Source organism: Canis lupus, chromosome 1 (genome assembly GCF_011100685.1).
Source record: "Canis lupus familiaris isolate Mischka breed German Shepherd chromosome 1, alternate assembly UU_Cfam_GSD_1.0, whole genome shotgun sequence".
Taxonomy (NCBI): Eukaryota; Metazoa; Chordata; class Mammalia; order Carnivora; family Canidae; genus Canis; species Canis lupus.
The window spans coordinates 118026900-118052808 of record NC_049222.1 but is presented as its reverse complement, the minus strand read 5'-3'; the positions used below and the strand labels follow the sequence as shown (position 1 = coordinate 118052808).

At 45.7% G+C, this 25909-nt stretch overlaps 1 protein-coding gene and 1 long non-coding RNA gene across 4 annotated transcripts in view; one reads left to right on the top strand and one right to left on the bottom strand.

The window, feature by feature from the left end:
• The window catches only part of LOC111090545, a 47514-nt gene that overhangs the window by 18466 nt on the left and 3139 nt on the right, over positions 1–25909 (bottom strand). Inside the window, exon 3 of one of the 2 annotated variants that reach the window (XR_005354760.1) lies at positions 23977–24091. The exons of the other annotated variant lie outside the window; for it this stretch is intronic. This is a non-coding gene — a long non-coding RNA (uncharacterized LOC111090545). Of the gene's footprint in view, positions 1–23976; positions 24092–25909 lie in introns of those variants that run through there. 2 annotated transcript variants of the gene reach the window in all.
• Positions 8584–11481, top strand: FFAR2 (free fatty acid receptor 2). 2 transcript variants are annotated; one of them, XM_038529333.1, is made up of 2 exons: positions 8584–8737; positions 9728–11481. In XM_038529333.1, exon 2 carries the CDS (start codon positions 9735–9737, stop codon positions 10725–10727), a length of 993 nt encoding a protein of 330 aa, XP_038385261.1. In that variant the 5' UTR covers positions 8584–8737; positions 9728–9734; the 3' UTR covers positions 10728–11481. The 2 variants fall into 2 exon arrangements, with proteins under 2 accessions (XP_038385261.1, XP_038385262.1); XM_038529334.1 differs by lacking the exon at positions 8584–8737 and adding an exon at positions 8745–9233.

The following is a 25909-nucleotide window of genomic DNA, read 5'->3' as shown; positions in this document are numbered from 1 at the left end:
GCGTGGCAAAGCCCTGGGGAAAAGAGGAAAACTTCGAAACGGAAGACCCCATTGGCACACTCTCTTCTTGTTCTCTTCCCAACATTCTCACTGCTCACTAAGGGAGCGGAATTCTTCTGGCAATGGAAGGGGCTCTGCTCAACATGCAGAGGATCTCAGTTCATATAAACTTCTCTGAGAGCTAGTAGTAAAGTATTACATCAGCTGCATCACTGTTTCTCAATCTATTTTTAACCAATTTCCGCTTTTGATAAACAGAAATTCTACTTTCTACAGCAGTTTGCATTAAGAAAACCAGGGCTTTCCCTTTTCCTGGGAAATTCCAATTATCAGACCACACGTACTACTGCTTTCCCCATGCAAAAATTTCTGGTACGTTGCCCCATGCCTCTGGAGAGTCCGTGCTGTAATCTGAGTTTTCTGAGATTCTGCAAACTGGACAGAAATCCTGGTAGCTCCAGTGATGCCACATCCAGCTGGGGAAGAGGAGCAGCATATGGGACAGAGGCAGCTTAAGAGCAGGAAAGCAGAGCCAGGACTGGGCTGGGAAAAGGAACACGGAGCAGTAGTTTTGCCCCGAGTCGGCTCAGCTTTTGCAGGGTCAGCCAGCACCTGACTGCAACCACATTCAGTTTTACTGAGGAAATCTGCACTTCCATTTCTAAAGACTCTGCCCTTCCTCCTTTGCTCAGGGTCAAAACCAAAATGCAATCCAAGCTAACAACCAGCTGCCTTGTGCTGTTTCATAGGAGGCCTGAGCCACTGAAAGCTACCTAGTGTCTGGGTTAGAAGCTGTGTGTAGCCAAAGGGATGGGGGGTTGGGGGTGGATTTCAGACCTGTTCCTGGTCTGAAGGTCAGTTTTGCAGGGACAGAAGATAGAGAAGAGGGATGAGTGGGGGAGAAGAGGTCAGACCACCTTCTTCAAGATTCCAGGAATAAAGGAAAAGTCTCCTCCCAAGATCTTAGTCCTGTTTACCATCAAATCCAGATCCTTATAAACATTCGTGCTCATAAGTGCTAAACAACAGAGAGAATTAAGTAGAGAGCAACAGAAGATGCTCTCTCCCCTCCATTCCCCATGCTTCCAATGGTTAGAGACAGGGAGAGAAGGAAGGATGAAGGATGACAGCGTCTGATGGGGTGCGTGGCTCAATGGGTTGGGCATCTGACTGGCTCAGGTCCTGATCTTGGGGTCCTGGATGGAGCCTCACACTGGGCTCTGTGCTCAGCAGGGAGTCTGCTTCTCCATCTCCCTCTGATCCTCATCTTGTTCATGCTTTTTCTCTTTCTCTCTTTCAAATAAATAAAATCTTAAAAAAAAAAAAAGATGACAGCATCCAGGATCTGGGGTTAGAGCATGAACTAGAACACATGCCGGGCTCCTAGGAAACTGGGATGGAAGGTTATTCCCTCTTGGGTTCAGGGAAAGAGTGAAGGACAACAGCAGGAAGGCTGGCAATCATTCAGAGAGTCGTTATGGGAAGCAGATGACACGATCTTACACCCTTGCCTCCTTGCCTGTGCCCTTGTAACCTCCTGTGTGCGATCTACAGGACTTCCAGGGGCTGCTGGGAGAGACAGTTCTAATCTAGACGGGGGCGGGGGAAGGGAGCAGAGTCCAGTGGTGAAGACCATGGATTCCTAAACCAGAAAGCTGGCTCCCAAATTCAGAGTTCAGCTCTTCCATATACCAGCTGACTTTAGGCAAATTACTTAACCCCTCCAATATCTCAGTTTTATCATCTACAGAATGGGGATGAGTGTGCCAAACTCACAGAATGTTTTTTATTAGCTATATTCCCAATGCTGTACTTTTCATCCCTGTAACTTATTTACTTTATAACTGAATGCTCCTACCTCTTAATCCCCTTCACCTATTTTGCCCACCCCCACACATCCTCTCCCCTCTGGCAACCACCAGTTTGTTCTCTGTGTTTAGGAGTCTGTTTCACAGAATGTTTTCAGGATTATATGAGTTCATCTTTGTAAAGCTCTTAGCATAGTCCCTGATACATAGTGTCCTAGAATGAGCAGTAAATGTTGGCTGGTATACCCGTTTCCTATGTCCACTATAACAAATTGTCACTAACTTGTTGGCTTAACACAACACGAATCGAGTCTCTCACAGTTCTGGAGGCCAGAAGTCCTAAACCAGTATCATCAGTCTGGGGAAAACCCATTTTTGCCTCTTCCAGCTCCTGGTAGCTACTGGCATTCCTTGGCTTGTTGGCCACATCATTCCAGTCTCCACCTTGGTGATCAGATTGTCTTCCCCTCTTCTGTCTGCTGGACATCTCCTTCTGCCTCCTTCTGATAAGAATATCTGTGATCATCTTTAAGGCCCACACAGATTATCCAGGATAACCTCCCTGTTGTAAGATTCTCCATCACACCTGCAAAGTCCTTTTTGCCACATAAAGCAACATTCACAGGTTCCAGGGATTAGGATGTGGATATCTTTTGGGGGGATCATTATGCAGCCACCACAGCTGGTATTGTTGGCCAGAAGCAGAGTCTGATGAACGGCAAGCAGGTGGACAGAGTGAAGGGAGATCTCTGCAGAGGGAGGTTGGGGCATGGTTACCAGCGGTGGGCGGCAAAACCCATGATGCCCACCAAGGAGCCCAACAGGGACAGGCCTGAAGAACACTCCCAAGATGCTAGTCCTGATATGCCCCTCCTTGTTTCTCCTCTTCAGTGGTGCAACAGTACTGAGGATGGAGGTGGCAAGGCTGCAGAACTGGAGAACACCGCTGTCGACTGGAACTGTGGGCAAGGCTGGGCATGTGGCAACTAAAAGAGGACATGCAAGGGGTGGGCATCAACTGTCACCTCCACACCTTCACAAGCCACTGCAGGTGCTCAAAATGGTAACACATAGATGGAAGGAGGGTGAACTGTGCTGGCACAGGAGAAAAATAAAATCTCAAAGTCTACCCAGATGTATTGGTCTACAACCATCTCTCTCACTCCCTGTCTCTCTGGCATCCTGTACTCCTCCTGAATCCATGCCATCCTCAGCCCTCCCCTGGATGGCCCCAGTGCATTTCTATTCTCTCTCTGCTTCCAACTTCATCCTTCTGGAGACCTCTCCCTACACAGCACTGTCCGGTCCTCTCATATCATAAATCTCACCACATCACTCTCCTCTTATGGCCTGGAAGCGGCTTCCCACTGCTTATGGATGGAATCCCAAGTCCCTACTAAAAACCATCTGGTCTTCCACTGTCACAGCCCTGGCTTACCATGCTCCAGTCATGCCAGTCTCTTAGTCTGGACCCTTCCTCCGAGGGAACTTCATAGTAGCCAGCCCCACAATTCAGCTCAACCTCTCAGGTGTCAGCTAACAGTAATCACATTGATGGCTTCTCTGATTCCTCTGGCCAAAGAAGTCCCTGCCATGCTGTAACCACTCTCCACATTGCCCTGTTTTATTTCCTTCAATGTCTTTCTCTGCGTAACAACTCCCATGTGCATATTTGCTCACTCTCTTCCCTCTCTCTCCACTAACATGTAACCACCCTCCATGAGTGCGAGACCGTGTTTATCTTTGGGACCCTGATACCCTGGTGTTTGGCACATTCTAGGGAACAGACACATTGGTTGAATGAATGAATGAAACGACAGCTCTTTATTTACCATTAGTGCCACTACTGGTGAAATCCTGTATTTCCCATCATTTTTGAATACTTTATATCCACATCACCCTCATCTTTGCCAAGCAGAAACTAGGTCAGAAAGGTATATTAGCCTGATTTATCAATACCGGCGATGAGGAAAGATCCTGGCAGTTTCCCGCAAAAGTAGCAGGAGTGCCTTTATCTATGAAAGAGCTCTCAAGTGATTCCTGGCTGGTATTTCTTATGACAGTCCCAGAAGAAGATAAAATGAGACAGCTGGAAACAAGTATCTCCAAGCTTTTAAAAATCGATTTCTCTTCATTCCAATCTTCCACTTATCTATCCACATGTCATCCAGGAAACAATTATCAAGTGTCTAATATGTGCCAGGCTCTCTGCCAGACCCTGGGGATACAATGGTGAGCAAAACAGCCATTTACCCTGCCTTTGTGGGGAGTCTGTAAGGGAGATGGACATTAAGCAAATCTTCATACAATAAATGGATTATAACACACTGAGATAGTGCTTTGAAGGAATCGTAGAAGACGCTATGAAAGTAACAAATAATTAGAAAACAAAATTAAAAAAAAAAACCAAACCTGCAAGACCACCAAAAATACTTAGGAATCAATGTAAGAAAAGATGTGTAAAAGCTCTTTGCTTAACACTAAAAAGCGCTGTTGGGAGAAATTAAACACTTAAATAATAGAGCTATGTCAGATGGGAAGGCTCGATGTGATCCCAGTTTCAACAGTTCCAAATTATCTATGGATTCAACACAATCCCAGTCAAAATTCCAGCAGGCTTCTCTGCAAAAAAAAAAAAAAAAAAAAAAAAAAGGTTCTTTGGAAATGCAAATGACCTGGAAGAGCCAGAGCAATCTTAGAAAAGAACAACGCTACAGAACTTACACTTCCCAATTTCAAGACTTATTATAAAACTACAGTCATCGAGACTGTGTAGAATGGGGAAAGGAAAGACGTAAGGATCACCAGACCATAACAGAGACTTAAGAAACAGACTCACTTAGATACAATCAATTCATTTGCAGTTGAGGTACCAAGGTAACTCAACAGGGAAAAGAAAGTTTGGAACTGGGTAGGTAGGTAAACATTTCTTAGGACATAAAAATACAAAACATAAAGGCAAACTAAATGAGCTAGATTTTATCAAAATTCTAATATATTTTTTGGTCTTCAAGAGAAGAATTAAGAAAGTGGAAACATAAGTCATGTAGTGAGACTACATCTAACAGATGAGCAGTACCCAGAACATAATAATGAACTCTCAGATCTCAGTAATATGAAAATAATCTAATTTTTAAAAAATGGGCAGAAGACTTAAACAGACACTTTACAAAAGAAGACACAGATGGCCAATAAGTATTTGAAAATATGCTCAATCAACAGTCATCAGCTAAATGCTAATTAAAACCACAATGAGACACCATGCCACATAATTAGAATGCTTAAAACTTAAGACTAAAAAATACCAAGGGTTGGCAACGCCGTGGAGCAACTGAAATGCTCATACATTGCTGGTGGGAATAAAGATGGTACAGCCACCTTAGAAAACTGGCAGTTTCTTAAAAAGTTAAACAAAAAGTTGACCATACAGTTGACCATACATATTTCTAGGTATTTGCTCAAGAGAACTGAAAACCCATATCTGCACAGAGACCTAAACAACAAGGTACATACAGCAGCTTTGTTCATACTAGCCAAAAACTGAAAAACAAAAAACCCAAACATCTAGCAACAGGTGAATGGATAAATAAAATAAAAAATATCCATGAAACAGAATATTATTTAGCAACAATGCTCTGAGAACCTGCAATAAGAGATCTAATTGAACCTAGGACGTCAGGGAGGGCTTTCTTAAGGAAGAAGTAGATATCTGAAAGAAGGCTAGAGACTGACCAGGGAGGTAGAGTGGGTAATGAGAAATAAAGAGCACTGCAGGTAGAGGCTTGGTCAAGAGCCCCTGGCAGAGGAAAGGTGGCACATTCATGTAAGTGAGACATGGTCTTGCTTAAAGAGCAAGGAGAGAGAAGAGAGATAGAAGTTGAGGCTGGAAGTTGGCAAGAGTCATGCCAGGCAGGCCTTATAGGCCTTGTTAAGGATTTTGATGTTTATCTTCAAGGCAATAAGAAACCTCAGAAAGAGTTTTGTTTTGTTTTGTTTTTTAAGATTCATTCATTCATTCATTCATTCGAGATAGAGAGAGGCAGAGACACAGGCAGAGGGAGAAGTAGGCTCTATGCAGGGAGCCTGATGTAGGACTCCATCCCAGGACCCCAGGATCACACCCTGAGCCAAAGGCATATGCTCAACCACTGAGCCACCCAGGTGCCCCTCAGAAAGGGTATTAAATAAGAGGGTGATATGATATAACTGGCTTGACATTTTAGATCCCACTAACTACAGAATGGAGAATTGACTATTGGGGCGTGAGTGGCTGGGAAGGAGCCTGTCACAGCCTCTGCCAACCTCCAGGTAACAGACTGTGGCTTATATTGGGATGGGATGATGGAGAAGGGGAGAGATGGAAGCTTTCAATGGGCTCTGAGAAGCATGTGGGAATGTACTGAGGGGATAGAAAAGAAGACAGCTCCAATCTTGGACTGACTCCAAGATTATGGCTTGGGGGATGGAATGGGAAGAGCTCCTATGTCCCAATATGGAGAATTCTGGAAGAAAACCTAATCTGGTAGAGGTCTATAGTCAGTTTTGGACACACTAGATTTGAGGTGCATGGGAGCCATCTGAATGACAATATTTACCAGGAATTTGGACATGTAGATGTTAAAGCTCACAAGAGCCCAGGATAGAGATTCAAAATTGGGTTTTATGAGATGGTAATTGACAATGCAGAAATACATACAACAGATTAGAGAGAGCATAGGACCAGGATAAGAGAGAATCTGGAATCAAGTCTTAAGGCACTCGAACACTTAAAGGATGATTAGGGAAAGGTGGGCTAGTGAAGGAAACAAAGAGGCGACCAGGGAAAGGCTGGGAAACCAGAAGAGCATAATATATGAGAATTCATGGAAAGAGAATGTTTCAAGAGGCTATGGAAACTGTGTTGAAGGCTAATAAAAGGGGAATAAAATGTCTACTAAATTTAGTAGCATAGCAGTCACTGCTAATCTTAGGATAAGCTGGTCCTATGGGGAAAAAAAAGGGATATAACCCAGATTAGAGTGGATAGGAGACGGGAGTGGTGACTGAGGGATAAGGAAGTAGAGAAAGTGATTATACATAATTTTAAGATAATGGGCCCAACTTCCTATTCTAAAGCTGGGTTGTAATGATGATGAAAGAAAACAACTTGGAAGAGATTGTGAAAGACATTGCCTTTGTGTAAGCTCGGCCCTTGAATTCAGCTTGAGATGTTGCATTTCCTTTTCCTGTGACATAGGTGGATGTTGTGAGTCATGAGTTCAAAGTTTCCTTTATTATGTTACCTTCATAACTACCCCGAATGTGGAGGAGGGGGCTCAGTGGTGCCCCTTCAACTTAGGTGACACACCACAAAGACAGGAGGAAGGCACGGGGCACAGGAAGGACAAGCAGAGATAAGGCAGACTACTCCTACTCCTACTCCTACTCCTACTCCTACTCCTACTACTCCTACTCCTCAACACTTGCGTGCCAGAACTTTCTGCTTTGTCATTAAACCCAGATCCTCATGAACGTTATAGAAAATCATAAAAGCAAAATGACACAAATATATCTGGTAGCAAGCAACAGAGAATGGTCTCTTCCTTAGCTCCCCTGTTTATCTGGGAAGTGCATGTGTGTACTGGGAGAAGGAGACAAATGCCAAGATCGAACTCCTTGCTTCTAGTGGAGGGTAGAGCTGAAGAGAAAGAAAAGCTACTATTTAGGATCCCTGGACCCTGGAGTTCTAGACTACAAAACCAAACTGACTAATGAAATGCCTGCCTGAATGAACAAACAACACGGGATGAGTAGAAGTCCCGGGGGGAAGAATTCTGGAAGCAGGGGTCAGGCCACTGATGGTAAACACAGACCCATTCCCTAGGTTGAGAGGAAACCGTGTTCCGACTCTGTTTCTTCAGATGTGTGTATTTGGACAGGAATTGAGGAGCTTCTAATGAGGGAGGAACAAGGGTGGCTCAGAGGTGAGACCCAGCCCACAGGGAGAGGGGATCTATGGGGGAAAGACACAGGAGCCTGAGCACAACTCCCCTATAAAGAGCCACACAGGTACGCGGGGCCTCCTGAATCCCTGATAGTCCCCCAAGTCAGACAGCATGTAGGTGCCCTCAGCCTCTGGCTGTTTTACCAAGTGGCTCGCTCTCACCAAAGCTCCAGCAGACTTCCACTCATGGGCACCCACCAAGTGCTCACCGCTGGCCCAGATGCTCCATACATGCTGTCTCATCCACACCTCACCCAAATCCTGGGATGTAAGTATTCCCATCCTCACTTAACCCAAAAAGGAAGCTAAAATTCAGAATATTCATCTGCCCCAAGGTTACAGTGAAGGGACCTGAGTCTGAGCCCACATCTGCATGACTCTAAATCCCATGCTATTTCCACCAGAACAAGACTCGGGCTGGGTGAAACCAAACTGTCCCAATCAAGAGGGCAAAAGAGACCTGTTGGGGGCAGAAGGCAGGAGACCCCATATAAAGAAAAAAATTGAAGAATCAAAGGAAACAGGAAACTTCTTTCCTGAAAATGAGAAGAATCACAAAAGAAATTGCCTAGAAAAGAGAAGATGAGATCATCTAACTTGAGAAATGGGAAAAATGCTTGGGAATGAAAAAATAATCCAGGACCTAGGGACGGAGAATCTGGTTTGGAAGTCGAGTGAGGATCTCTGGGGGGAGAAGGAAGATGCCGGCGGGCGCCCCATCATCCTTCAGGTTTGAGAGGAGACAGTGTTCAATTACTGACCTTCCTCTCTCTGGTCACATGACCTGTGCTAGTATAAAAGCTTTCTACCAGCAGGTTCCTTACAATTCTTTCCTGTGTGAAATGGGCAGTAGCAGTGGCTGAAGGCCCGTTCCTCTTCCCCAGAAGCTTTCCGACTTTCCTTCAGGACTAATCCCAAGAAGCCATCTCTCTGGACTGCAGACAAGGCAAGGCAGCTGGCTCTGTGCTTGTGCTCTGGGAAGTGATGCTGGGATCTGGACTGGAGGGGGAGGTGCCGGCGGGGCTGCCCGAAGTCTGTGAGAAACTGGATGTGAGGCTCATACCTGCAGCCAGTGTAGCTGGGATCCAGGAAAGAGATGGGGGACCTCAAGCCCGGAGAGAGGACGGAGGGGGTGGGCTGTGTTAGGGCAGCGGGGTCACAAGCCAAGTGGAAACTGAATGACCCCGTTTACAGTTCTTCTGTTTATACTCAAAACACCGGGCTCTGGAGCCAGTTGCTGCCTGTGGGTTTTCTTGAATCTGCTCTAAAGTCTTTTAGAGGACAAGCCCCAAAAGATAGCACAGGCTCACCCTTCCTCCCCAATGCCCCTCCCTACACTTCATTAGCTTCCTCTTTTCAGTAATAGTCCCAGAGTTGGGTATTGGTCAGGGGAGGAAAAGGTGGAGGAGAATCTGTGTTCTGCAAAAGGACAGGAGGACGAGGTAGGGAGATGGGTTGGGGGGCCAGGCCTCCGTTCCCTGGGCGTGTGGCGGGGTCCTGTGAGGAGCTGGCCCTGGGTCCCATGGCCTGGGCTTTCCCAGCCTCGAGCCCCTGAGCGCTCACAGCCCTCTCCTCGGGAGAGGCTCGCCCTTTCTCCCCACGGATCTCCGACCGGGTAAAGAACTCAAGGAAAGTTGGAAGCTGATAACGGCAACTTCCTGTATCTGTGGGGAGAGAAGGAGAAAGCCATGGGTTGGTCCCCCCCGGAGACACATGATGGCAAACGTAATAACTCCCGCTTACTATCCCGCCCCAGGCAAAGTCAATAATTGCTCTGGGCAGTTCTGGCAGGTGTGCGAGCAAGCGGCGGAGGCGGCACAGGGCTCTGGCCGGGGAGGGGACAGCAGCACGGGGGATGTCCACGTCCTGAAGCGGAGGGGGGTCCGCAGGCTGCCAGGGGCACCTCCTGACCCTGCCCTTTGTCAACCTCTTCCAGAGCCATCATGACAAACTGGCGCAGCCCCCTCATCCTCACGGCCTACATCATCATCTTCCTCACTGGCCTCCCCGCCAACCTCCTGGCCCTGCGGGCCTTCATAGGACGGGTCCGCCAGCCCCACCCGGCCCCCGTGCACATCCTGCTGCTCAGCCTGACGCTGGCGGACCTCCTGCTGCTGCTGCTGCTGCCCTTCAAGATGGTCGAGGCCGCGTACGACTTCCAATGGTACCTGCCCGAGTTACTCTGCGCCCTCACGGGGTTCGGCTTCTACAGCAGCATCTACTGCAGCACGTGGCTCCTGGCGGGCATCAGCATCGAGCGCTACCTGGGAGTGGCCTTCCCCGTGCAGTACAAGCTGTCCCGCAAGCCGGTGTACGGAGTGATTGCGGCCGTGATCGCCTGGGTCATGTCCTTCGGTCACTGTACCATCGTGATCATCGGCCAGTACTGGAACTCAACCCATAATGATGTCACAAGTGAGAATGGCATCACCTGCTATGAGAACTTCACCCAAGCTCAGCTGGATGTGGTGCTTCCTGTGAGGCTGGAGCTGTGCCTCTTCCTGTTCTTTGTCCCCATGGTGATCACCATCTTCTGCTACTGGCGCTTTGTGTGGATCATGCTCACCCAGCCCCACGTGGGGGCTCAGAGGCGGCGCAGAGCTGTAGGGCTGGCTGTCGTGACGCTCCTTAATTTCCTGGTGTGCTTCGGGCCTTACAATGTATCCCACTTGGTGGGCTTTTTCACGAAGAAGAGCCCCCTGTGGAGGGCTGAAGCCGTGGTATTCAGTTCCCTCAATGCCAGTCTGGACCCCCTGCTTTTCTATTTCTCTTCGGCAGCTGTGCGTAGAGCCTTTGGAAGGGGGCTGCAGATCCTGAGGCATCAGAGCGCCTCCCTGCTGGGGCGCAGAGGCAAAGAGACAACAGAGGGGACGAGCGGGGACAGGGGTGTGAGTCAAGCAGAGGGAGCTCCGAGTTCTGACTTTACCACAGAATAGGGGTGTCCAGGACCTTTGGAGGCACTCTGGGTGACACAGGCATTGAGCAGGCTGGGACAGGGGGAACGTGAGGTTCCTGTCCCAGAGTCAGAAATCCTCAGATGGATCCACTACGGGAGCTGTAGAAATCTCTCTCAGCAGCTTGGTATCCCTTCCTGACTGAAGTTTTCTTCCCAAAGGAGCACAGCTCCATGACAAAGGAAGAAATGGTTTGGCATAGAAGCACCCTCAGACCATGGTTTCAGGAGCAATGTAGCTAATACAAAATCAGTCCTTGTGACACAGTGGTAGCTGGGGACGATCAGGCTAAAGCCGAGTCCTAAAGCCATCTTGCTACAGGCTTTGAAACAACATCTAGACCCTGGGCCAGCTGTTGATACTGGAAAGAAGACCATGGGAAGAGATGGAAGGGAATACAAGGGAATACCAAATGAGGTCAAAGAAGACTCAGGAAGATTATGAGTCAAGGGAACTAAGAGGGAGGACCAGGGACTTTGAACTCTAACCATCTAGGTCTGCACTGTATCGCTCTGACCTGCTGCTTTGTAAGTATGCTCCAGTCATCTTCAAGTGTGTATTTTGTCTCCCCGTATTAAACCTGCCAGAGGTCTGGGTCTTGTCTCCTCCCTCCATGGCACCCCACACGGGCTAGGACACAGCCTGGTGCCTGTCAGTCAGAAGTCAACACTGACTATAGGACAAGAGCAGACAACCCGGTCTGGCAGATTGAAAATAAAAATGGTAAAACCCTGAAGCGAGTGTCCACAATTTTTGTGCTTTTCTACAAGCCCAGGGAGGGCAAACATGAAATGAAGAAGCCGACTCAGCAGCACAGAGGGAGGGTTATGCATGTGAAACCACAAAGTATTTTAAGGTCAGGATGTAATGAGTGGAGTTAGGGAGGGGGCTGGTGGGATCTTGTTTCCAGGGATGGACAGAGACGGGACTTAGAAAGAAGATGTGGGGTGAATCCTGACTTAACCGTATCAAGTGTATCTCAGGAGTCTCAAACACATGAAGCTCCCCCTTAGAAACCTGCAGAGCTTCCCTATTGTCAAAAGTTTTCGTCCCAGGAACTCCTATCCTATCATTCCATTGCCTACTTCGTATCCTGTCTCCCTGCCCAATCCTACCTTCCTAACTCATTTCTCCACAATAAGGACCCCTAGCTCTTGTTCTCTCTCTCTCTCTCTCTCTCTCTCTCTCTCTCTGTCTCGTCTCTCTCTCTCGTTAACTGACCCTAGCCCCAGACTAGTGGTCTGCTATTGAGGCAATACAGCAGAATTGCAAGGTACAAAAATAGATCACATGACCCCCTCAAATCTACTGACTCTCTGGGGGTGGGACAGCAGATGAGCTTTTAAAAGCTCCCTGGTGGGGCGCCTGGGTGGTTCAGTGGTTGAGCGTCTGCCTTTGGCTCAAGTGGTGATCCTGGGGTCTTTTGATCAAGTCCCACATCAGGCTCCCCACAGGGAGCCTGCTTCTCCCTCTGCCTGTGTCTCTGCCTCTCACTCTCTCTCTGTCTCTTATGAATAAATAATATAATATAATATAATATAATATAATATAATATAATATAATCTCCCTGGTGATTATGCAAGGCAGCTCAGGAAAGGAATTGCTGATCTAGCTCGGGGGCCCAATCTGTCCAAGGGAGCATTCTTCAGAGAGGCCCTTCCTGCTTCTAAGTCCCTCCTACTGCAACCCCACACACCCTCATCTTGATTACTTACTTTTTCCACTTTTATAAAATCACACTCAATATTCACTTTCTCCAGAAAGACTTTCCTAATTATTCCCACCCAACTGAGAGGTCATTTTCTCAGTTTCCCTTCCTCAAACACCACTGGACTGGTGTAAGAGTCCTGACTTCACTGTTAGTTCTGCTTACTAGCTGGATGGCCTTGAGCAAGTCCCCATCTCCAGCCTCCATTTCCAAACCATAATCATGAGGATGACATATACCTCCCACAGTTATTAAGTTCCAGTCAGACTGGATGTGTAAAATTGCTGAACATTTTTACAGTAACACTTAGCTCTAAGATATCGACCCAAGTGAAACACAGCTACACCCCAACCTAAAAGAAATATAGTATGTGGAAATTTAAAGTGATGAAAATCATATATTAGATAGCCAACTGTATAGGATGGTTTGACAGTAACATGTGAGAAAAGAATCTGGGATTTTCTGCTGACTGTACATCTGGGATGTATTGCACCTTCCAAAAAAGCTTATTTGATTTTGGGTGCCATTGAAAGAAATAGAGTCTAAGTAAGTTGAGGATAATCCCACGTCACTGAGGTCTTAATCAGTAGCATGTTCAGCATCTGAGTAACACATTTTTTTTAAAGATTTATTTATTTACTTTGAGAGAGAGAAAAAGTGCTTGCAGATGAATAGAAGGAGACAATTTTTTAAGCAGACTCTCTGCTGAACAAGGAGCCTGACTAGGGGCTTGATCCCACAACCCATGAGATCACAACCTGAGCTGACACCAAGAGTCAGGCACTCAACTAACTAAGCCACTCAGACCCCCATTGGCAGTACACCTTTATTTTTTTTTAATTTTTATTTATTTATGATAGTCACAGAGAGAGAGAGAGAGGCAGAGACATAGGCAGAGGGAGAAGCAGGCTCCATGCACCGGGAGCCCGACGTGGGATTCGATCCCGGATCTCCAGGATCGCGTCCTGGGCCAAAGGCAGGCGCCAAACCGCTGCGCCACCCAGGGATCCCCGGCAGTACACCTTTAAAAAGACATTAACTGGGCAGCCCGGGTGGCTCAGCAGTTTAGCGCCTGCCTTTGGCCCAGGGCGTGATCCTGGAGACCGGGGATCGAGTCCCACGTCAGGCTCCCAGCATGGAGGCTGCTTCTCCCTCTGCCTGTGTCTCTGACTCTCTCTCTCTCTCTCAAGAATAAATAAACAAAACCTTTAAATTAAAAAAAAAGATATTAACTCAGGGATCTCTGGGTGGCTCAGCAGTTTAACACCTGCCTTCGGCCCAGGGTGTGATCCTGGAGTCCCAGGATTGAGGTCCGCCTGGAGCTCCCTGCATGAAGCTTGCTTTTCCCTCTACCTGTGTCTCTGCCTCTCTCTCTCTCTGTGTCTCTCATGAATAAATAAATAAAATCTTTAAAAAAAAATACATTAACTCAGAGGTGACTGGCCAGTTCAGTTGGTAGAACATGCGATTCTTGATCTTGGAGTTTTAAGTTTGGAGCCCCACATTGGGTGTAGACATAACTTACAAATATAATCTTTTTTTGAAAAAAGATTTTTTTAAAGATTTATTTATTTATTCATGAAAGACATAGAGAGGGGGGGGGGAGAGAGAGAGAGAGAGAGAGAGGCAGAGACACAGGAGGAGGAAGAAGCAGGCTCCAAGCCGGAAGCCCAATGCAGGACTTGATCCCGGTACTCCAGGATCACACTCTGAGCCAAAGGCAGATGTGCTTAACCGCTGAGCCACTCAGGCATTCCACAAATAAAATCTTTAAAAAAAAACAAAACAAAAAAAACAAACCATTAACTCAAGGAATCAAGTCCAGAAGAATTACCCAAATGTTTGGAGATTGAAAACCATATAATGATGATGATGATTGGTGACAGTGATATGTAATAAAAGCCAGACACTGTTCCAGAGAAATAGCCTGAGATGATTAAGGGAGCTTTCCAAGGTCAACAAGTGAGAGGAAGTATGAATCCAAGTCTGCCTTTCTCCCAAGTATATGCTTTTTTCATTGATTCATGAGAAGCAAGTAAGAGAATGTTGGATATGTGGCTGAACCAAGATGAGGTCCATCACACAGGAAGGTGCATTCCATGTAGCTCCAAAAGGGAAAAGAAAGGACCATGGGCAGAAGCAAGGGAGCTGCATCTCCAACAGTCAGGGCTGTTTAAATGGAACTGAGATATCTCACTAAGGTAGTCACTCCCCAGTTCCAGGAATTGAAGTGGAAGGTAGAAAACACCTAGCCTGGGACATTGAGGAAACTCACATATCTGATAAGAACCCCTTCCAACTCAGAAATTCCCAGAGTTTCAGGAACAGGGCTGCTCTTATTAATCACAACCGTGAAAGAAAATCTCCCCACCTAGTCTGAGCTTTTCAGGGTGAAGCTTTTGCCACTTACTAACAAGCACCTGATCTGTATCAAGTCACTTGATATATAGCCCATTTCTTCCCTGGGAAATTAATAATTCTGACCCCGGGGTCCTGGGATTGAGCCCTGCATCCCTGCATCCCTGCATCAGGACTTCCTGCTCAGCAGGAAGCCTTGCTTCTCCCTCTCCCTCTGCCTGCCACTCCCTCTGCTTGTGATCTCTCTCTCTCTCTCTCTTTCTCTTTCTGTCAAATAAATAAATAAAATCTTTAAAAAAAAAAGACCTTAAAAAAATAAGAGACAAGGTATCTGCCCTTCTGGGGCATCTGTTCCAGTAGGAAAAAATTATTAATAAATAAGTAATCAAGTAAGGTAATTTCAGAATGTGACAAATGGTTTTACAAGTAGACTAAAATAGCGACATGGGAGAAAGTATAATTAGAGGTTAAGGGATTTTAGAAGATTCTCCTGAGTCAGGGATGTTCAGTGGAGACCTGAATGATGAGAAAGAGTTGCCAAAGGCCCATGGGAAGAGCATTCTAGAAACAGGAACTGCTGATGCAAAGACAGGGAGGAGGGAGAAAACTTTAGTTTCCCAAAGGCTGAGATAAGGCCAGTGTGGAGCTAGAGCAGTGGTCTGCAAATGTGGGCATGTACTGGAATCATGTGGAGAGTTTGCTGAAGCACAGATTACTATCTTCCCTCCCCACAGTTTCAGAATGAGTAGGTCTGGGATGGGGCCCAAGAGTCTGCAGTCCCAACAATCCTAAGTGATACTGATGCTGGTAGTCATGACTACACTTTAAGAACCACTGGGCTAGGATACAGTGACCTGAGGGAGAGCCAGAGAAGGTGAGGTCAAAGAGGTCAGGAGGAACTAGACCATGCAAACCTTTAGGCCATAACTAGAAGTCTGAATTTATTCTAAGAGCTTTGTAAGCCATTCAAGGTTTTTTTTTTTTAATTTTTATTTATTTATGATAAGCACACAGTGAGAGAGAGAGAGAGGCAGAGACATAGGCAGAGGGAGAAGCAGGCTCCATGCACCGGGAGCCCGACGTGGGATTCGATCCTGTGTCTCCAGGATCGCGCCCTGGGCCAAAGGCAGGCGCTAAACCGCTGCGCCACCCAGGGATCCCCCATTCAAGGGTTTTAAGTAAGAGAGCGGAATGGTCTGATTTCCATTTTAAGTCAATCACTCCAGTATCTGTCCCCACCGCCAAAGGGAGATGGTTGTTAGGATCAAGGAGATAATGTGCATGACAAGAGCTAAGAGCCATAACATACCACTGCAAGCATGCAGGGTTTTCACCAGACTGGTAGCTCCCTGAATGTGACGGCTGTTTCTTTTCTCATTAGAATTGGCTATCCTAGGGCCAACTACCCAGGAGGAGGCCCTTGTAAGTCATCATGCGTCCACTTGATAAACAGATGACCCTATAATGTGGTAGAAAGTGTCTAACAACTAGTTTTTGGGATTGGTTGGGGGGTGGAGTGAGTAACAGCAGGGTAGGGGGTAATGAAGCCCTGATTTGTAGAACTTGCCAATTTCTGCAGTATACACCCCCCCGCCTCCCCCCCGCCCCCCAGGCCAACTTCTACCAATATGAAGACACTGAACGTGGGCCTGGCAAGAGATGTTAATGATCAGTTCTTGCAAGCCAGCTCAAGCACATCACTGGATGCACCTCCCAGCACATTTGCTCAACTGGCAGACAGGTCGCATCCTATTTGAGAAAACTTTATCTCTCCCTGGCTACATATAGTACAAGGCTCTGGCACAGGGCTTTTGACATAATAAACACTGGCTAAAGGTGGCTCGCTGGGCCTGATCCAAGAGGATCCGGGTAGCTGGTTAGATTGTGAGACTTCTCTGAATCCCCTGTAGAATGACAGATGGGTAAACAGAAATATTAGTACGTGGTTAATGAATAACACAGACAGCAGCCTAGAGCCATACCAGGAAACAGGAGTGGAGGGAGCCAACTTGACCTGACTTGGGGGCCTGACCAACAGGAAAGGGGAACCTGCATTGACTATTTCACTTCCTCTTTCTGGAAAAGATGCTGTTTGTGCCCCCTTCCTCAGAAATCCTCATCTGATCACACAGACAGAGCTGTCCTCTTGTGTGGTGGTCACTGTGGTCCAAGAAGGCAGGGGTGGGTGGCCTAGGGAGAGAGCCCAAAGGAGAACACGCAGCCCAGATTCCAAACACTCCATTGGACTTCTCTGTCCCTTAGCTCCAGGTTTCTGTCAGTTCTCTTTTTTTTTTTTTTTTTTTCAGCTTTCTCTACCTTCTGTGGTTAAATACTTTGGCCCCATTTTTTTTTCTTTTCATTTTTTTTTTCTCTAGTCACAGGAAATGAAGACATCTCTCATCTACAAATTGCACATCCACCCAGGAAATTGGGCTAAAGATCTCTAAGTCCTCAATAGTGGTAGTCCAGTAACCCACTTGGCAAAGTTTTCAGTGTCTGGGAAGGTCCAGTGCGGGGGGAGAGGGGTGAGCATGGCTGGCTGTCCACCAGCAGCTTACCCAAGGAGGGGCTGTCCACAGCTCCAGTAAAATCTCAGGCTCCCTCTCCCCAGATCCCGAACTATGATCAGCCTCAAGGAGACAGTGTTAGGAAAGTAAATACACTGCTCTCAAATCTAGATGTTTTAAATAAAAAGTCAATACACGTGTGCTGTAGTCTACTATGTGTTGGGCCCAGCTCCGGGTGCTAAAAACACAGCAGTGGACAAGGACCAGATCCTTGCTCTCGTGCAGCTCACATTCCAGTGGGGATGTGGATAGGAAGACCAATACGCGGACACTTTGAGGCAGTGCTGAGAGCAGTGAAGACACTAAGACAGAGCCAGGGGTAGATAATGACCTTGAAAAGGGAAATAGGTGGCTACTTTTGAATGAGTAGCTTGGAAAGGCCTCTGGAAAATGACATTAGAGTTGCAACCAGAATGTCAAGAAGGAATCATGCATGCCAAGAATTGGCAGGAGAGGGGGGGTGGGGACAGGGAATGCTCTAAGCAAAGAGTTCAAGGCAGTGCAAGGATTGAATAAGCCGAACCTTCATAAAGAACAGAAAAGCCAAGGTGACTGGGGCTTAGTGATGATGGCTGGAAGAGCGAGCCAGGGTCAGATCACAGGGGTTCTCGAAGGCTTATGATAATAAGCACAATAGATGTCTTCTCCCTACGTAACAACAAGAAAAGCTGAGGCCCGGAGATGTAAAGCGTCATGTGCCAACTCTCATCAAGATGGCTTCCTGACCCCAGCTCTGGGACCCCTGATTCCATCTCAAAATGAGATACACATACTCCCTTTCACTGTCTCAATCCATTACTTCACTGCAGAAGAGGAAGGTGGGCAGAAAACAGGATTTGTGCCATGGGCAATTTGGGGGGTATAGCAAGTTGGAGAGGGAGGGAGAGAATGACTGATGAGGTTCTAAGGAAAGAAAGGAACCAGAGGTGGACAGATGCCTGAGCGTGAGAGCAGCGACCAGCAGGGAAAGCTAGCTTCTGTGGGGGAGCCGAGGCCAAGGAGAGGTGGGAAGCCTGGACTCTGAGGAAGAGGTGGACATAATCAAAAGACATGCCATGCTGTCCCCATGTCCACTGGCCTGGAGCAGAAATGGTGGCGTGAGGATAGAATCATGACACTTTGAGGAATCGTAGAAAGCCTCCAATCCAATGATTCTCAACCCAGCCTGTACTCTGGAGCCACCTGAGGAGCTTCTAAAAATGCCAGTGCGTTTAGGTATTTTATTTTGTTAAAGCTCCCTGAGTGCTTGGAAGCCCAGAGGGTTGAGAACCACTGTATCTAGTCCTGATTCTCTGCTGCACGGGGCAGAGGGGTTTCCAGGAAGGCAGCAGGGCACGGTGACTGGGTCTAAACTCAGGCTTACGTTGTGTATCCCGATTTCTCTGGGGTTTTGTTTTCTTTTTTTTTTTTTTGGGGGGGGGGTTTGTTTTCTAATTGAAAAAAAAAAATGGCGGGATCCCTGGGTGGCGCAGCAGTTTAGCGCCTGTCTTTGGCCCAGGGCGCGATCCTGGAGACCTGGGATCGAATCCCACATCGGGCTCCCGGTGCATGGAGCCTGCTCCTCCCTCTGCCTGTGTCTCTGCCTCTCTCTCTCTCTCTCTCTCTCTCTGTGTGTGACTATCATAAATAAATAAATTAAAAAAAAAAAAAAAAGAAAAAAAAATGGGGCTAATGCACTTAAATCATCACACTACTGTGAGGACTGAACGAGTTGAATGTTGACATAGAAAACACTTCGAACAGTGTCTGGCACCCCATAGATGTTCACACACGTCTATACAAGGCAATCTTTTTAAAAGGTAATGCCAAGCTTCTACCTCCAAATGCTTCTCATGGCCCTTAGAATAAATTTCAAACCCTCCCACAGCCGGGAAGGCCCTGCAGGATTTCATACTCTTCCGTCTGCCCAGGCTCTTCTCCCTCTCCCATACCCCCTCCCTCCCACTTCATGTTTCTGGCCTCAGATCCTTTGCATGACTATTCCCTTTTCCTGGGGTCCCCCTTCCCCCAGTTCTCAGTGACAGGTTCCTCTCTTTCAGGCTGTCTGTGACTTAAATTTCATTTGCTCACTGGACTTCTTCCTCAACTTACTCCAAAAGTGCCTCCCTCTGATACACTCGCTCACATCACTGACTTTACTGCATTTACCACAACCTGAGATCATCTCTTTTTGTCTTCTTTGTTATTTTCATGAAAGATACACATGCACCCTCATGCCCCACCCAGGACATTAACCCCTTCTTACTCCTTCCTGGAGGTGATGGCTTTCACCTCTTTTCAACTAATTACATATCTTTCGTGTCTCTAAGAAATTTGCTTACTTTACTCTACTTCTTCATTTTTTCATATCAGGTTTTATCTGTTAACTTCCCCTGATGGCAGATAAGGATTTAGCTCTCCTAAATACATGAATACACTCACACCTTCCCACTTGGCATCCCAATTACATCATAGCTGTGTTAGAATGGTGGCTCCTAGGTGGCTCAGTCCGTTAAGTGTCCAACTCTTGATTTGGGCTCAGGTCATGAACTCATGAGTCATGAGTCATGAGATCAAGCCCTGTATCCAGCTCCGGGCTCAGCATGGAGTCTGCTTGTCCCTCTCCCTCTGCTCCTCCCCCTGAGCTCATGCTCCTTCACTTTACTCTCTAATTAATTATTAATTATTAAATATTTTAAAATAAACAACAAAATAACCACGTCAGAACAGTACTCAATGCTTACATTATAGTGACTATGTAAATAGTGGAGCTCTATAGTACACTACGATTACTCTCCTACTCCACACAACTTTTTCCCAACCCCTAGAATTAATAATTGCCTTATTTTTCATTTGCTCACTTTTCTACATACAGATCACTAATTCTACCCAAACTCTTTGCCAATATCTTCAGCAGCATTAACCAGATATGAATTTTATTTTCCTGAGGAAATCTCTTCCAGAACTTTCTGACCTGCTCCCCTCTGGACTGGTGGCAGTTTATGCCAGGTATACAGCTAGTCCCTGGATGCCCTTGAGAGGCTTTCTGCTTCTCTACTCTTCTCGCTCTCCCTTGGTTTATGCCCTCTAACAGCTTCTTTAGAAAGTATTGCACATCAGAAACTATTCTACTTTCATGCTTAATCGGTAAGGACTATCTGTGGAATTCTAGATCGGAAATAACTTGTTCAGCATTTTCAAGGCATCATGATACTGCCTTCTAGCTTCTTGTCCTGTGGGAAAGTTCCAAGACACTCTGATTCCTTGTCTGCAGCCTTTTCATCACTGGAAGCCTATAGGGGCCTTCTATCTCTCATAAGTATTTTAAAATTTCATCCTTTCTGTGCTAGACACTCAATGGACTCCTTCCATTTGCAAAATAATATCTTTCCATTTGGGGAATTTCTCTTAAAACATTTAGTGATTATTTCCTCGCTTTTACTTTCTCTTCTCTCTTTCTGAACACCCATTACTGGGCCTCATAGGCTGGCCTGCTAATTTTCCCTTCTCTCCTATTTTTCAGATCGCCACTTCTTTTAGAGAGAAAGAGTGTGAGGTGGGTGGGCAGAGGAAGAGAGCACCTCTCGCAAGCAGACTCCCTGCTGAGTGTGGAGCCTGCCATGGGACTCGATCTCATGACCCTGAGATCATGACCTGAGCTGAAATCAAGAGTTGGATACTTAACCAACTGAAGTACTCAGGCACTCTGATCTCTCCACTTTCAGTGAGTCCCTCTATGTAATTTTCCCTTTTTGCTATCCTTTTTCCATTTCCAAGCATTCTCTTTTATTCTTTATCTTGTTTCATGGTTGTAACATCCACTCTGATCTTTCTGAGGAATTTTCATCTCCCTGCTCCAAGCTGCTTTTTTGGCATAGGTTTCTATTTATGTTAGAAGTTGTCGTCAGATATCTGGCAATTCTTGCGTATCTATTCATCTTAAAGGGAAAGAAAGGAACTAACTTTTTTGAGGTATATAAAAAGCTTAAAAAAGTAATATGACATGTTTCCATGGTCTGCTTTAAAAGCAGAAAGAAAGAAAGAGAATGGAAGGAGCCGAATATGGTAAAATCTCAATAACTACTGAATCTGAGTGATGGATAAATTAGGTTCTATTGTACCATTCCTCCTACTTTTGATCATGTTTGAAAATAAATAATAATGTGGTTGTTGACAGGATTCAGTTCCTTGAAGGCTATTAAACTTAGGAGTAGTTCCTCACTGGCTGTGGGCTGGAGGCTTCCCTTAGTTCCTTACCATGTGGGCCTCTCCAGAGCAGCTGGCTTCCACCATAGCAAATAAACAAGAAAGAAAGAGAAGACAAGACAAAAAGCCACCTTCTTATAAGCCTAATCATCAACATGATCTTCCACCATTTTTGCTCAAGCCCATTCTCAAAGGGAGAGAGAATTACACAAGACTGTAAATACTACAAGATGAGATCACTAGGGCCATCCTGGAGGCTGCCTCGCATTGGTACTAAATAAGGAATGGAAGCTAATGAGCACATGAATTAGGCATCACTGCAAGGTGATTTTGCTGAGACATCTTGTTGGGGAACCTCCAACATTAACACTTAGGGTTTTTCTTCTTGGGCTGATCAAACTTCCCAGAAAAACAGGGGATCCCTGGGTGGCGCAGCGGTTTGGCGCCTGCCTTTGGCCCAGGGCACGATCCTGGAGACCCGGGATCGAATCCCACGTTGGGCTCCCGGTGCATGGAGCCTGCTTCTCCCTCTGCCTGTGTCTCTGCCTCTCTCTCTCTCTCTGTGTGTGACTATCATAAATAAATAAAAATTAAAAAACAAACAAACAAACTTCCCAGAAAAACAAACAAGCAAACAAACAAACAAACAAACAAAGTCTTCTAATCTCCTGTCTGGAAGATGAAAGTTGGACTGTCAGTCAGTTAGGAGCCAAATGGAGAAGAGGGCTAGGGGGTGTCAACATCCAGCATTCCTTTAATCTCCGTTTTGCACATTGATCCCTCTTCCAAGTATGTCTGGTATCCCATGTTTCAAAGACCCTCTGTGTTATCCTTTCCAGAGAATAAGATGTAGGTCTTTTCCTGAGTGAGGGACCATTGGCTCGTATCAGAGATCTGAGGATTTTTTAAAATAAATTTTCAACCAATCTTCCTTATGTTAGTTTGCCTTTAGTTGTTTTCAGAGGTAACTGTTGCCATTCATTCATGAGCATTACGCGGACTGCAGCGTAGAAATTTGGTTGAGTCCTGGCTTTCCCCACAATTGGCTTGGGATTCTACTTCCATGGGCCTACCAAGTCAGATTCCAGTTAACCACTCATTCATCTGCTTTCCAGCTTCCAAAATTTTGTTGTCATTGCAACCTGTATTGCTCTCCCTGTCCTTGTGGCTTTAGAGATATTCCTGAAATATCTCCTTACTGTCACTGTAGTGTGATTTCAGGAGGGAGCTAAATCATCAATCTACCATCATTGGCCTCAAGTGTTTCTTCTTTATTATATGTGGTCTGTCTTCCCTCTTGAATGTAAGTTTCAGGATACCTTGTCTATCTCATTCACCTCTACATCCCCAGAACCATTCCTGACACAGGTTGGTGTTTAACAAACAAATGAATCAATTTGCCAAAGAGGGAACCCTGCTCTCTATCAAAAAGTTGGTAGTAGACCCATGGCTCCTGCCTTTCTATCCAGTGCCTTTCCTGCCACAGCATGTGTGGGATGTAGGTAATTTTGCTATCTAATGATACCTAACAGGTTACAAAGTGCTTTACAAGTTACAAAATGGTTTCAGAATGTTATCTCACTTGATCCTGACAATAGCCCAGGGCTAAATAGGAAAAGGATTATTACTGGCTCTAATATAATTATAATCCTTGCCAAGAACTATCCTATGTCAAAGAAATCACCAACCTTGTTCCTCATCTTTCACCTCCAGCCTGTTGCCATTTGTCTGGCCCCTCCCATAACTTCCTCTGCAAATGGAACTTTCAAGGTCTGTCATCTCTCAAGGAAATGGTCCTCAAGGACTAGAATCAGTTCTCTCATAAATAAGGAAACAGGTATCCACATGGGTAAATGATCCAAGGGCCTTCAGGCAAAAAGGCTATCTGAGTGCTATGACATGGCTGGAGCAGGAAAAAAAAAAAAAAGTGGGACTCTCCATTTTAGTAGAGCATAGAGAAGAGGTTGGTACTTGGGAGGGTGCTTAGATCCTAGAAGGAGAGGGAATAAGTCCCAGAATTAATGAACAGTATATATATGGTGGGGAGAGAAGGGATTGAAATAACTATCTACCATAACTAGAAGACTCTCTTTTAAAAAAGGTAACAAGAAACTATAATATAATCATAAAGCCAGTTAAAAAATACTCTAGACAGCAGGTCCTGTAAAACAATGAAATTAAGATCTTGAAATCTAGGACGAACTTGGACTCTGCAGAATCTGGACTCTGCCTGAGGACCTCCAGGGAAAAGTGAAAACAGGGTTTAGGGCCCCTTGAGGGAAATTAGATGCAACCTCAGGAGACACACTAAGTCCCAAGGGTCACAGAGGTAAAAGGTTACAAAGAACCCCACACTTTCCCTGCTAGCCTCTCTTGGAATCTGCCTGCCACCTCCTGGGTAGATAAGGTTATTACCTGCCTCCAGAGCCTGGAAGGCCCAGGCAACCACAAAAGGCATGGTCTCTGTTGTTGATAATGCAGCCAGGAATCTCTCAGAAGCAGAAACTTAGTGCTGAGGAGTTGGAAGCCTGTAACAAATCAAGTCTTGGTGTGGAAAGAGGTTCAAGACATCTTATTAAGCTACAAGAGCAGTTGCAGAGGGTATAAAGAAAACAGTATTATCTATAACCTTAAAACAAATGCACAGGTATACCTCAGAGATGTTTTGGCCTTGGTTTTGGACCTCCTCCATAAAGGAAGTCAAATGATTTTTCAGGCTTCCCAGTGCATATAAAAGGAATACTATAGCTTATTAAGTGTGCAATAGTATTAGGTCTAAAAAAAAAAAAAAAACCAGCAACGTATATATCTTCATTTAAAAATCCTATATTGCTAACAAAAGCTAACTATCATCTGAGCTTCTGGTGAGTCATAATCACTGATCACGGATCACTATAACAAATATAATAATAATAATAAAAGTTAGAAATATTGCAAGAATGACCAAAATGTGACACAGAGACACGAAGTGAACAAATGTTGTTGGAAACACAGCGCCGACAGATTTGCTCGATATAGGGTTGCCATAAACCTTCAACATGTAAAAATAAACGCAGTTATCTTCACGGTGCAATAAAACAAAGCACAAATGAAGTATATGCGTGCATAGAGTAATAGCAGCTATGTGTTTAGAGACCTTCGTCCATGTGGACCATGCTAATCCTTCTGCACACACCATTCAGCTACTCTTTGCCCAAGCACAACACCAGTACTGCCATGATTTTTCCGCTTACATAAAGGGAAATTGAGACTTAAGACTGAACATTAAATCTGCCCAATATCTCACAGCAACTAAGTGGCAGGGGCAGGTCAGCATCCTGGCCTGGGTGACTCAGGAATCTGAACTCTCAGCCATTATCTTACACTGCCTCCTCAAGCAAAACATGACTGTGCATGCACACATCCGTGTGTATGTGGAATTCTGAAAGGCTCTGCAACAGTAAACAGTGGTTACTTAAAGAGTTAGGGGAAGAAGTAGGTCAACTTGCATCTGCTACTTAATGTAATTCTGCACCGTTTATATTTTTTCAATAGGCATGTATTATTTGGTGATAAAAATACAAAGACTTAAGTACTAATTCTGCTCCCCAAATACACATGGAGAAGGAAACTCAAATTAGTCTAGTATTTAGGCCCTGTTTACTGAGCAATTACTATGTCCTACACTGAGTAGGACACACACTCAAGACTTTACTGAATTCTCACAACTGTGTCTGGAGGGAGGGTATTATCATTCACTCCCTTTACAGAAAAGGAACTTGAGGCTCAGGGAGGTGAATTGACTGCACCGAGGTCACAAAACAATCAATGCAGGGACTCAACTCAGGTCTGGCTGGGCTGAAGAGCCCATGCTTTTACCTACTAAGTATGCTAGTCATGCAGGAATGATCACAATGATAATAATAACAGTTTAAGGGCTTATCATGGGCCAGACCCATGCTCTTCATGCATGATGTCATCAAATCTCAGTGGTGGGTACCCGAGTGGCACAGTTAGGCAGCTGATTCGGTTTCAGGTCAGGTCATGATCTCAGAGTTGTGAGATCAAGCCCCGAGTCAGGCTATGCACTTTGTGCAGAGTCTGTTTAGGATTCACTCTCCTTCTCCCTCTGCTCCTATCGCTCTGCTCTCTCTCTAAGATAAATAAATAAACCTTAAAAAAAAAAACTCCATGGCAATCCCAATTGTATACATGAGGAAACTGAGGCTCAACAGAGAGGAAGCCACTTATTTGCCCAGGGTCATCCAGCAGAACAGGACTGGAATCCAAATCACTGTACACATGTCCATCAAGAAAAGAGACGGAGCTAAAATAAAACAAAAGCACTTAGGGGTTCCTAGGTGGCT